We start from the raw sequence: 13,414 nt of genomic DNA, 5'->3' as shown, positions 1-13,414 counted from the left end.
ATTTTCTCTTTTATCCTGCAGGAAAAGGATTCCCAAAGCTGGGTTTGCAAAGGTCCGATCGGTCGTGTGGTGCTGATATTTTTGTTTCCAACTGAGAAAAGCACCACAGATGATAAGAGAAAAAAAAAGAACATTTAACTGGTGGGGTTTTTTTCCTCCAGAAAGAACAAAAGAAACTAAAATATTGTAGCTATTTTCCTCTTTCGTCTGCCATTCGTAATTGCTATGATGGCTCATGATCACTTCAGGTGTGATCCCTCCCATCCGAGTATGAACACCTACGACTGCAGATTTCAGTTCTGCCTGTCTCAGACAACTAGAACCGTGCTGGTCTTCTTTACCAAACAGCTTCGCTAAGGAGACTGTCTGAGCTAAAGGCACTTTGCAGCCAAGGTCCTACCCCAGCGAAGTTAGGCTAAGCAATTAGCATAAAACAAAGGAGATGAAAAAAACAGGAAGACAAGTTCTTTCAGGTCTCAGAGCTGACTGGAGCATATTACAAGAGGTTAGCTGGAATGGGGGCGGGGGTTATTAGAAGTTTAGTGTTGATTGGATTCTTCAAATATATACTAGATTGATAGCACTAAGCAAATAGTTTGTGCTTGTTGAGGATTAGATTACATAAAAGCAGAGACTTATTTTTAGAAAACTAATTGCAAAGCTATATGTACTCCCCTGATGTCAACTGGCCTAGCCACCCAGCTCATGGTTCAAAAAAAGGTTTCTGTTTCATACTCACAGTATGCTTATTGAACAGGAGCAGGAGGAAATAGATCCTGCTGAAGCTTGCTTCTTGATGTAGGTACTTGCATGTGTGATCACTCCCAACCATCCCTCAAGCCCTGGTCAACCTCCCTCTGGTGTGGAGACAGCCAAATTCTCTAAATACACCCAGCTTAGGACTCTTTTACATCTTATCTGTTTTTCAGCCATGCATTACATTTGGCATCATTCTTTGGAAAAACAAGTATATCGATACTATTTGTGGTTTTTTCCCCTTCCTCCATCTCTGTCCTTCTCTCTCGATCCTCTCTCTGATCCTTGCTTTCCGAAGGACTTCTGCCTTTCTTTTGTTTCAGTAATTCTGAGTGTGCACCCACGCAGGTTTCTTTTCCACACCCTGTGTTGAAATGATCACAATGAAATTGATAAATACAATAGTAGCATCCTTAGCAGGCTTTAGTTACCATGCCCTTGAGATCAGTAGGAGTGAGGGGGTTCATCACTTCCCACCACTGGTTCCAGCTGAGCGTAGACCCAGCCTGACACGACTCCACCACACTCCCTTCAAAAGTATCACTTTTGCTTGGGCTGCTCACAAGGAACGGAGGTCTACACAGGAAGAGGAAAACATGATCTACTTTGTTATTGTTTAAAATTGTTTCGCACACCTATCCTCACGGCAAAAGCTTAGGTCAGCGGGGGGAAGCAATTTCCTGATGCCTGTGCTTCCCTTGAAAGGCTGGTGCACCAGTTATCAAACTTTACATGCACACACTACCAGCAGCCGCTTTCCACCCAAGAAGTAAGTCTGGCAATCTCATTAATATTTCTGTTAATATAACCCTTAGGACACACCACAGGGTTTTTACACTTCCCATCTGAACACCCCACTTACATTGGGGCATTTAAACACCAAAGGTACTGATTTCAGTACGATCTACATGGCTTTCCAGATCCGGTCCTTTGGCTTTAAATCCTTTCCATTGTGTGACCCTATTCCGGTAATAGTTGGTACAAGCACTGCTTTCCCTGGTGACTGTGCAATGGAGCCGTCTCCTCCCTCCTCCTCGGGAAAATACAAAGCTTTGCCCCCATCTCACTCTTCCACCCTCAGAGACGAGCACTCCCACAGAGCCTGCCTGCGGGACCGGGGGTCTTCGGGTGCCCGCGCTGTGATCCAAGCCTTTGCCTCACACGGCCTGGCCGTTTCACCGGCTGCTTTAACTGGACTCAGTGTGCACCGCCGGGCCCGGGAGCCCCCCGGGAGCCCCTCGGGCAGAGGGCTGAGCTCTCAACCCTCCACCCGCCTCAGGCCTGTCCCGCCGGTGCGAGCGCTGACCACCTGGCCTGCCCGCAGCCAACGGCAGGCCCGGGGCCCTCGGGTGGGCAAAGCTGCTCTCCCCTCTCCGTCTCCGCGCCGGCCACTGGCTCCGGGGACAGCGACCCCCCGCCCCGGGCCCGCGCCGCCCGCCCGAGGGACCGGCGAAACCCGCAGCGGAGCCGACGAGCGCCCAAGCCCGAGGAGGGAGGGGCGGGCCTGCCGCTGGCGGGAAGACTAAGCCCCGCCTCCTCCCCGCCCCTGGTTACGAATCAACCAATACCTAGCGCAGGAAGGTGAAATTCATATCTGCCATCCAATGGCGCACAGCCGGGCACATTCCACGCGGTCGCCACCCGGCTCCGATTGGGAGAGCGGACTGTCTCGACGCGCAGACACCCAATAGCGCCGCGAGGAGGTTACGCCTCTGAGCCAGGCATAGCCAATGAGCAAGGCGCGGGGAGCCAACCGCACCGCGCCCCTCTCTATATAAGGTGGGCCCGGGAAGGGCGGCCGCTTTCGAGGTGCTGCCCAGACCCGTTGCGCGTCTGCCGCTCCCAGCGCTGCCCGCCGCCGGCCCCAGCCATGGTGAGGGGGGCTCCCGGCCGGGGGAGGGGGGGCTCCCGGCGCTGCTCCGCACGCTGAGGCGGTGGGGGGGCGGGGCGGCCCCGCCCGTGCGCGGCGGGAGGCGCGGGTCCGCCCCGGCTCGCGGAGTCCGCGGCGGGCGGGACGGGCCCCGCGCCGGACCGTGGTCGCCGGCGGGCCCCGGGCCGCGCCACCCCGATGGGCCTTTGCGGTGCCGCGTCCCGCCGCGCGGCCTCGTCCCAAAATGGTGGCGGCTCCTCCGAGAACATGGCGGCCCGCGGCGGGGCGGCTCTCCCCGGTGGCGGCGGGACCCTCAGCCCCTGGCCGGCTCTGAGGTGGCGGCTCCCACAGAGGTGACTCTGGCCCGGGCCCTCCGCAGTAGCGGGGAGCCGCGGCCCGACCTGGGGCGGCCTCTCTGCCCCCGGGCGCAGTCAGCCCCAGGGGCCTGCGGAGCGGGACGTGGCGGAGCGTCCAGCCCGCACACCGCGGTGAGGGGGGGTGAGCTGCTGGTACCTGTTGAATATAAAAATGTGGGGGGAACCTCCTTGGGGGGTGTGGGACCTGCAGTGGCAGAGGAGGCCGTCGCACTGGGTGTTTCTGGAGGTGCAGCTTGCTGCTTCTCTCCTGGTCCTTGCCCCTGCCGGAGGCAGCTGCCAGCTGTGGTGTGAGGTGGTTTGGAGAGGTCAGGGAATGGGCTGATGGGGAGATTTCTTGAAGGACTTTGTGAGCCTGGCTGGGTAATAAAGCTGAGGTGGAATGACCCTGTGAGTTAGGAGTCAGCCTTGAAGGGATATCTGAAAGGTATGATAAAGGGCTGGGACATCATAAAGAGGACAGAGAGTTCAGCTGTTGAGCTGTGCAGCACAACAAGTAGAAGCTGTCAGTTGGAGTCTCTGGGATGAGCATGAGGCCCTTCTCCATATGGGCATTTGCCCTGTAGATCTCTTTTTTAAGAGATTGTGGATGTCAGAAGGTTACATGGATTTAAAAAAAATAGCAGACTGCTTCTGTAGGGTTGTGAATGTATAGGAAATACCTGTTGAACTGAAAATGGTTAGAAGTTAGGAGAATATTGGAGGGATGTGTTGATGTCCTTATCTTGTTCTTACCCTTATCTTATGGGGGGCTGTTTATGGTCATGTTTTTTTAAATTAAGCCAAATCAAGAGTGTGAAAGCAGTCCCTCACCTCTGCAAAGGATGCAGTTTCCCTTGAGTTTCATCCTAAGGAAACCATGTTCCTCATTATGGTATGTTGTTGAACTTGGTCTGAGCTGGTGCAGCCATTCTCATGAAACTTGGCTTTCCATCAACTTCACACAGATGAAGCTGTACCTGAAATACTGTGCTGGAGAATACAGGGGACCTAGAGCATGATCCACCAGTACAGTTGGAGAGAGCTGGGCTTCTTCAGCCTGGCAAAGAGTCTAGCAAGGGGCTACCTAGTAGCAGCCTACAACTACTGAAGGGGCAGTTACAGAAGACAAGCCAGTGCTCTTAAGCTGGAGTGCATCATATAGCAAAAGGAGACGGAGGTAATAGAGGCTGGAGAGGTTCAGGCTTTCCTGAGGTTCAGGCTGGGAAAATTCTCTGGGATTTTTCACTGAAACTGGTTCTGTGCTTGAAAATAGTGTATGTAAGTGGGGGAGAGCATTTAGTGTTAATTACTTAAGGATTCTGTGTCCTGACTTGTGGCTTGAATACAGCACTTAACAGTACCATCTCTAGTACCTATTTAAACCTTATTAACTATGAAACTTCCATTAGTGATGTGTAAAGGCCCAGAATTGTAATGGGTTTGACAGTTGTCTCTTACAACTTGGAGATTATGCTTTCAAGGCTCAGATTTTGCTCTATTCTTTAGTATTCTTGGTACTGTCAGACTTCTGCTGCTGTGAAAAGGCTATGCAGTGCAAAATAGGTAGAATCTCTCAGTGTCTAACAAAGATTTGTTTCATTAAATAGCCACATACTACTTCAAAGTACTTGGTAGAGTTGCAGGAAAGCAGTTGAAAGAGACCTCTCAAAGCAGGGCTAACAGTAGAGCCAGGCCAGCTTTTTGTAACTGACTTTGTCTTGCCAAGTTTTGCAAACCTCTAAGGATGGAGATCCCTTCCCACTTCTCTGGTGACTGTTCGAGGGCTGCACCACTCTGCTGAGGAAGCTTTTCCTAACACCCAACCCAAATCTCCCAGCATCCTCCTAACAGCTGACCTGAACCCTCCTGCAGAGCAGAGGGAAGGCTTCTTGGGGCCATGTGTCTCCTTTTGTAGCCTGGCACATTGTTTGCCTTATTGAGGATGAGAATGCCCTGTTGAACATTCAGGATGGTTTCTGTGGTAACCCCCAGGATCTTTTCAGCAAGGCTGCTTCTCAGTTAATTGCTTCTTTGTACTGATGCAGGGAGTTACTCTGCCCCAAGTGCTGAACTTTGTACTTTGTCAAAGTACATGTGCTATGCTTTTAATGTGGCACCTGTAGGACCTGGTCTGTGGCTGTATTGCCCAAGTTGTCCTTTCAAAGACTTAAATTTTCTCTTTGGAATGTGAATGAATGTTGTTGCTTTGTGTAGTTTGAAGTAGTGGTACTAGTTCATTTGATGCTGGAAAGCTCATACATAGTCTGATGTCTTCTGTGCACTTACCTTGCTTGGGCATGCTAGTCCCTACACAATTCATTTCAGTGACCTTCCTCTGCTGCTTAGAAGCTTCACTACAAAGCTTGATCACTGATACAGGTGAGGATCCAGACTGAAGTGGTAGTATATTTCTACTCTTTCTCCTTTCACTGTAGAAAAGAGTTGCAGGCTGTCCTCCTGCTTTCCTGAAGGGATGATGTGGCCTAATTCATTGCCATGGCCTGGCTTCTCTGCGACAGTGCAGCCTTGTTGGGCTGCATGCTGAAACTGCTTTTACTGTCGCCCTTTTTACAGTGTGTAGGCTGGCTGTCCTCTACTGTTGCAGTACCTTGCCAAGCCCAGTGCTTTGGCCTGGAGAGCGATGGAGTAATGGCCTTGGAGAGGAGTAGTGTGGCAGCAGCTTTGAGAGAGGCTGGTTGCAGAGTGGATGTGGATTGCTCTTCTGGAAGCTCTATATCTGAATAAACAGCTTGGATGGATGGGGAGCTGCAAAACAACAGTTCTCAGCTGTTCAGTGCTGTAGTTGAAAACAGGTGATTTTTTTTTTGGCAAATACAGATTTTATTTCCTTGGAAATCCCAAGAAATTGGAAAGGACTGTGCTCCTGCTTTCCTGCATTGACTGTTGATGTGGGTGGACTAGGCAGTTCCAGGTCCTGCTTATCCTGGAATTTCAGGGGACAAATTAATTGTATCATCCAATCATAGGGTCTGAACATAGTTAAATGTGACTGTTATTCAAAACTGTCCTATATGCAGGCTCTTCTAGAATGTGTTTAACTCTGTCACTCAAAACTAGAAGTTCAATATAAAATGCCACAGATGGACAGGAGTTTGGAGATGGTTCCATTGTGGTTTGGCTTTTAATATTCAAAACCCTATGTTGAAATATTAAGGAAGCTGGGTTTATGCTCTGGACCTCAAAAGCAACTTGGGAATCCATAAATTGGTATGAATAGATCCTTTTGCTGACATGAACTATGTTCTACATAGCTTAAATGAGGCAGAGTTTTTTGCCTAGTGTTAAGGAGTTTAGCACTTTGCATACGACGCTGTGATGTGAGGCCTGATGTTCCATGTTTATGAAGTGATACTAAGGGTTTTATTAAGCAATGACTTTCTTACAGAATGGCAAAGTTCCCTAAAGTGATCAGGAGAATATTTTTTTCTGATTTTATGTATATTAAACAAAATGGCCCTGGATCTTGCAGAAAGTTTTGCTCCCTCTGGTGGCTGTGCTTCTGTGGCTCCTGGGGCTGGAGTTCTGGGGGTGGTGTTTCTCTGGACACTTAGGCCAGTGACAGGTGTAGTCATCAGTTTTTCTAAATATTCAGTGTTATGAAGAGAGGAGTTGGCTGAAGGATTTGGAAGAGTTGATCAAACTCTTCCTATCTGGTTAAGGATAGGAACAAAACAAGGAATGAGTTTGTAAAAATGAGTGCCCAAAAGGGTCTTTCTAGGTGGAGGTAGATGATGACTGAAAGAGGCTTTTGTGTTCTGTTGTATTTTGTGCCAAATGCCCCTAACACCAAGACAATAAGGCCAATGTTTTAATAGCTTTGCAGTATGGGAGTTCAAGCTGTGTGTGCTGAATGTTTTCTAAACAGGAAACTGCTGTTTCTGCTGAGTGATCCAATTTTTTTTCTCCACACAGCGTGAGTGCATCTCAGTCCATGTTGGTCAAGCTGGTGTGCAGATTGGCAATGCATGCTGGGAGCTCTACTGCCTGGAGCATGGCATCCAGCCCAATGGTACCATGCCAAGTGATAAAACCATCGGTGGAGGTGATGATTCCTTTAACACGTTCTTCAGTGAGACCGGTGCAGGAAAACATGTCCCTCGTGCTGTGTTTGTGGACCTGGAACCAGCAGTAATAGGTAAATACAGTGACCTGTGCAAGGGACTATAGAACATGCTGTAGGATTTGATTTAACTTACACATTTTTTGACTAAGGGATCCATTTCTCTAGTCCTGCAAATGCTGTGGGGCTTTAAATTTTTACTACATAAAGCTTGCCTACATCTTCCTAGTGATGGAAAATACTTGGGTTTATGTTCATTGAGATGGGCAAATGTGCACTCTGGAGCTCTAAAGAATTTAAATACTACCTTCTGCCAAACTGTGGAATTAAATGGGTCTTCTGAACATGCCTCATGCTTTTACTATGCAAGGAACTAGTTATAACTTCTTGAAATAATATGGCATAATGTGTACGGCAGTCACTAGGAACCTTTTTAAAAGATGTGATATGTATCATTAAGCAGATTTCTTTTTGTACATTGGAATGATTCCTGTGCTTTCCCAAAACATTCTTCTACTCTCTGTAGCTTGAATAGTGCTTGCAGAAATGAGTCTCAATTGCTAGCCTAAATTCAGGGACTTCCAAACATGCACTTCAACTTTCTGCTGCCTTATCTTTGAATAACAATTCACTTTTATCCTGAAAATCTGTTGTATCCCAACCTCTGGCAACACTGGCTCTTAGTGTTCAGATGTGATCCCATGATCAGCCACTGACCAACCCCACATTCTGTGGCATTATCTACACTGCCAGCCCAGTGTGAGCTCCCCAGTTTCACAAACCCCTTGTTCCTTGTCTCATGAATCTTGGTTTTGCTCTCACCGATGTGTGTGCCTGAAGTAATTCTGCTGGAGCTGGTTTTGTGGCTGTCTTGCCTTAAGTAGTGATTTGGGGCTCTCATAGAAGAGGAGGTCTGTATTGCTTGTGCAGTTGCTGTGTTTATCTTTCTGCAGTACATAGAGTTGGGAAGGGGAGATGAGTGAATAGGCTTAGGCTACTCCTATGTAACCAAACTGTGGGTCTCTTGTAACTTATTTTCATTGTAACACCCCGAACCCCTTTCTGTGGCTAATACAGTAGAAAACTTCTGCAGGAGAGCAGAAGGCTGTTGGGCAGGTCAAGGGTGGGAGTGCTGGACTGATAACTTTGAAATGAGCCAAAGCACCCTTGGTCATACACTAATATCCCCAGGAGCTGTTGGAGGTCTGGCTTTCTGTTTTCTTGAGCCCCATGGCTGTTGCTGTTGCTTCCTCTGCTGCTGGCCAGGTGGTGGCTCTCAGCAATCAGAAAAGGCTGAGAAATGAGGTGAGGGAGAGCAGGTGGCAAAAGCTATCACCTTGCCTCTGGGGGAGAGTAGCTGGTGAGTCTTGGGACAAATGGTAAAAGGTAGTGTTCTAGCACCTGTTAATGATGCAAGTGTAGTATGGGGAGATGGGCAAAAGGCTGTCTTATGAAATACTTGGTAATACTAAAAAAAGTTAGGGTTTTGTGTTAAAGGTTACATCATGTGCCTTTCTAGGGGCTAGCCTTCTTTATTCCTGCCCTGCTTATTTGAAAATTATTGAACTAGTTTCCTAGGCGGGGCTAGCATGACTCTTCCCATTCATGCCGCATGTCCCTCTGCACTGTGTTTATGAAAAAACATCTATTGTGCATACAGCAGCTCTGTAGTTGCCACGTGTGTACACCAGGGATTTCTGGAGCTTCCAGATCAGTGCTGCTCTTAGTGAAAGCAGCAGGACTGCTGTACATGTACACCAGGTCTGTGGATGTGGTAAAACACCATCAAACTTTCCACCAAGAAACAGGGCAGTAACATGTCTGGGAATTCAATGCAAGCGTCTTTAAAAATCTACCCCAGGTAGACTTAAAAACATGAAGGATAGCATGTCCAGGGGAAAGCTTGGAAAGCTGTCCCCTAAACTCTAAATTCTTTATTGCAGCACACTTTCATAGTCCAATGACTGATCCTCTTAACTCTTCAAGTTTTGTTACTTCCCCAGGACCATCTTGACTCATGTTGCCCCTATCAGCATCTTTAGGTTTTATATTTTTCCCTTTTACCCATATTTTTCCATATAATTTGGAGTGGTAATGCAGAAAGTCTTAAACATATGTATTTTGGATGGTAGACGCCTCCAAATTGTTTTTATTTTGGTGCAGCTTGGAAATACTTTAGAGTATTGGATTGCAAACTGCAGTGGTAGCTGGTCAGTCTAAGTTCATTCAAATAGTAACTATTTTTAAATCTTGAATTCTACTTATCTTTGTCTTGCTCACTCTTTTTCAGATTAAAAAGAATATATGCAAATAGACAACTTCATCTGTAGTTAATAAAGCTCTTTGCTTTCCACCTGATTTTAATTTAAGGATGCAGTACTGCATTAGCATACAACTCAAGAATGGCTTGAGCTAAACCAGAGACAAAGCTATCATGAGTGTCTTTGTACCTTTGTGGTAGGACAGAGCTTTAGCCTGCTAGATGTAAGTGCGTATTTCTGGTAACTAGTGGAGATACCTCTAAATCATTCCCCAAATCTCTAGCTGGTGGGGGATGCTGTGTGTTCATTTGCATGTTTCTGTATAACACAGCCATTCATGCTGGAGCTTACAGCTCAGCATTTGAATAACTGAGTATCTCTACAAGAGCATCTCCTGTTCCTTTTGAACATTATTCTCTACCCTTGGCAGAAAGTACAATTAAGGGAAAGAATTGGACAAGCAAGCAGTGTAGGCTTTGACTGCCCACAGCTGCAGAAGCAATATGGCAACATCCTAGAGGGCTTGGAAAATAAGGGGGGAAAGCAGTATTTCAGATGCTGATCTGCAAAGTGGGCCTTAAGTTGTCTTAAACTGTGGAAGAATGATTCTGCTGCCACAGTCCACTTTTAAATTGCTCTGGCAGGTCAAAAATTTAAACTTATGTGTAAAATGGGACAGTTTCTTCAGCAGTAACTTCATTTTTCTTAGGTATTCAACATTTAGACTGTAGTAAGTGTTGTCACCTATTGATGGGTAGAAATCGAGCTGCTTTTTATCTGTAACGGTTCAGGTACCTTATTCTGGACACCCTCAGAAGTTTGAAAAACCTGGTCTATGTAGAAAACTAACAACTTATAAATAATATTCATCTTGTCTCCCCAGATGAAGTTAGGAATGGGACATACAGGCAACTCTTTCATCCTGAACAACTGATATCTGGTAAAGAAGATGCTGCAAATAACTATGCTCGAGGTCATTACACAGTTGGGAAAGAGATAATTGATCTAGTTCTAGAGCGTATCAGGAAACTGGTAAGACTTTTCTTCACTGAAAGCTCTAACATCTTTCTTTATCCTGTTTTACAGGATTTGGAAATAAAGTTATCAAAAATACATAGGCCTATAAATTGTCCTCTAATTTATTCCATGGTAGGAGAATCTGTGGACTTAGTCTGCATCTGTTTTTATTCTTATACAGCTGAGAATGGTTGGATTATTCCTGTCAGATATGACTTCCAAATGGCCTAAAATGCTGATGAGCCACCCAAACCTTTAGTTTCATGTTCAACTTCAGAAAGCCAGGACTGAGATAACTATGGTTTGCATAGCTCCTGCTGGAAAAGGATTGGTCTCTGGCTGGGGCTCTTGCAAGGAAGTTTAAATAGGAGTGTTTGCTTCTGTGGTTTAGACTTTTGTTTGCATTTCCTGCTGTTACAATTCCTGAATTAATTTTATGGTAATAACAGAAAAGGGCAATAAATCTCTAAGTTGGGATGTTTCAGGTTCCTCAGTGCTTTGATCATGTAGCAAACTTATGAAGATGTCAGCTTGAAGGTTAGAGTTCCCTTTTAAGGGCTGCTAAGCATGTAGTTTACTGAATCTGTCACAAAGGTAAGGAATTCTCATTGCACAGACAAACCCAGGGTATACCTCTGGTGCTTTAATACAGAATGCTAAATGAGTCTTACTGAAAAGTACACCTTTTGCAGATCAAAACTGGTATTATTCTCAACGCTTGGCTGCCACTGTCTCTAAAGTGAAGTTAAGTTTGCAGCAGGCTGTACTTCGACCTGAAAAATACGGTCATTAACTTCTTTTTACAAGCTGTTGGAAGTCCCTGTCAGTCCTGGGAATCAAGCTAAGCATCATGGGGCACTTTCTGAGGACAAGGCAGTCTAATTTAGTCAACTGAGAAGACTAAACTGGAATGGCAGTGTAATACATTTTGACAGCTCACTTCCCTGAACTGAGTTACATGCTTGCAACTCTTAAAGGATTATAGCAATAGTTCTGGGACAGGGCATTGCTCTGTTTTTGCACAGGTAGAGAATGTCAACTCAGTATAAGGGATAGATGGTCTGTAGTTCTTTGAATATTACTGCTTTTCTTGGTCATTGTTAATGGCCTTGGCCTGAGAATTGGGGGTAGGGGAAGTTTTGAGGTAGTAATTTGAAGTGGAGAGGTCACCCTCTTCACCCAGAGGTCGCCCCTGTAGGGGGCTTAAAATAGCCGAGAATACAATGTTTTTTATGGGGCAGTTCCTTGATTATCGGTGGATAAATCAAATTCAGTATTACTTTCCTGAAGCTTGAACAGTTGGTATGTGTCAGAATTCAGAGTTGTCTGTCCTGAGCTTGTTTTGGGATTCTTAACGTCTACACAATTGCTTTAACACATGTATCTTCTCTTTCAGTCTGATCAATGCACTGGCTTGCAGGGTTTCCTGATTTTCCACAGCTTTGGGGGAGGCACTGGCTCAGGTTTTACTTCTCTGCTGATGGAGCGCCTGTCAGTTGACTATGGGAAAAAATCAAAATTGGAATTTGCCATCTACCCTGCACCACAGGTCTCGACAGCTGTTGTTGAGCCGTACAACTCCATCCTGACTACCCACACCACTCTGGAGCATTCCGACTGTGCCTTTATGGTTGACAATGAGGCCATCTATGACATTTGCCGTAGGAATCTGGACATTGAACGCCCGACCTACACCAATCTCAATCGCCTCATTGGTCAGATAGTCTCTTCCATTACTGCTTCCCTCAGATTTGATGGTGCCTTAAATGTGGATCTTACTGAATTTCAAACTAACTTGGTGCCTTACCCTCGTATCCACTTCCCGTTGGTAACATATTCCCCAATTATTTCGGCAGAGAAAGCCTATCATGAGCAGCTCTCTGTGTCAGAGATAACCAATGCTTGCTTTGAGCCATCCAATCAGATGGTGAAGTGTGACCCTCGCCATGGCAAGTACATGGCCTGTTGTATGCTGTATCGTGGGGATGTTGTCCCCAAGGATGTCAACGCTGCTATTGCTGCTATCAAAACCAAGCGCACAATCCAGTTTGTGGACTGGTGCCCTACTGGTTTTAAGGCAAGTCTCAATTACATCGTGATTTTTTTAAGACTTCTCATTTACTGTCATGGGCTTATGAAGTATATTTTTCTCATTAAGATGTTCTGTAGGTACCTGATTTGTATTTTGAGAAATGGAGATTTAAGTTCTTACACAGAGCCGTTTTCTTGGGAGTGAAACATTTTATCCAACCACTGACTTCTTTGATTGTAGTCACTGTCAAATGCTGCAAAGAAACTCATGGTCTCTTCTGCTTTTTGTGTAGGTTGGCATCAACTACCAGCCACCAACAGTGGTTCCAGGTGGTGACCTAGCCAAAGTCCAACGGGCAGTGTGCATGCTGAGCAACACTACAGCCATTGCTGAGGCATGGGCTCGTCTAGACCACAAGTTTGATCTGATGTATGCCAAACGTGCCTTTGTTCACTGGTATGTTGGAGAAGGGATGGAGGAGGGGGAGTTCTCAGAGGCTCGGGAAGATTTGGCTGCACTTGAGAAAGACTATGAAGAAGTGGGTGCAGATTCGATGGATGGAGAAGATGAAGGTGAAGAATATTAAATACAACAAGTGAATTGCAAGTCTTTGCCATTTTACTGCCTCTTCAGTAGCCGTGTAAATCATGTTAAATAATTGGAATAAACTTCTTTAATCAAGACATTTGGTAGTGTCCAAACACTATGTACATTCATTAACTATATGCAAGTAGTCAGTAGTCCAGAAGATAGAATTTCTTTCTGAGAAAGATAGCTGAATAAAATAATCATGGTATAGTTAAAGGAGTTCTTGTCCTTAAGGCTTTGCTATTTGAAGAGCTAATAGTGCATCTTCTCCCCCAGAATACAAGACCAGAAGGTCCTTGAGCTTTTGCTGGAAGATTAGTTAGCTACATTTCTTCAAGGCTCTAAAGCTGGTGTCACAAGAGGCAAGAGAACTAAGCTTGTATTACCCTTACGAGAAGATGCAACACCTTTAAAACCAAAGGCTATTAGTTTTCTCCTGTGCTTAGGCTTAGC

General features: G+C 46.0%; 1 protein-coding gene across 1 annotated transcript; it reads left to right on the top strand.

The window, feature by feature from the left end:
• Positions 1–2,560: 2,560 nt before the first annotated feature.
• LOC143169971 (tubulin alpha-1C chain-like) lies at positions 2,561–13,058 on the top strand. Its single transcript, XM_076357840.1, has 5 exons — positions 2,561–2,629; positions 6,916–7,138; positions 10,208–10,356; positions 11,738–12,418; positions 12,666–13,058. The coding sequence occupies exons 1-5, from the start codon at positions 2,627–2,629 to the stop codon at positions 12,957–12,959; spliced, it is 1,350 nt and encodes a 449-aa protein (XP_076213955.1). The 5' UTR covers positions 2,561–2,626; the 3' UTR covers positions 12,960–13,058.
• Positions 13,059–13,414: the final 356 nt, after the last annotated feature.

This window comes from Aptenodytes patagonicus, chromosome 22 (assembly GCF_965638725.1).
Source record: "Aptenodytes patagonicus chromosome 22, bAptPat1.pri.cur, whole genome shotgun sequence".
Taxonomy (NCBI): domain Eukaryota; kingdom Metazoa; phylum Chordata; class Aves; order Sphenisciformes; family Spheniscidae; genus Aptenodytes; species Aptenodytes patagonicus.
This window is presented reverse-complemented; position numbering and strand designations above follow the sequence as displayed.

Coding starts and splice junctions, on each gene's coding strand:
- LOC143169971 (XM_076357840.1), top strand. Junction 7,139..10,207: donor CCTGGAACCAGCAGTAATAG/GTAAATACAGTG, acceptor TTGTCTCCCCAG/ATGAAGTTAGGAATGGGACA. Junction 10,357..11,737: donor TAGAGCGTATCAGGAAACTG/GTAAGACTTTTC, acceptor CTTCTCTTTCAG/TCTGATCAATGCACTGGCTT.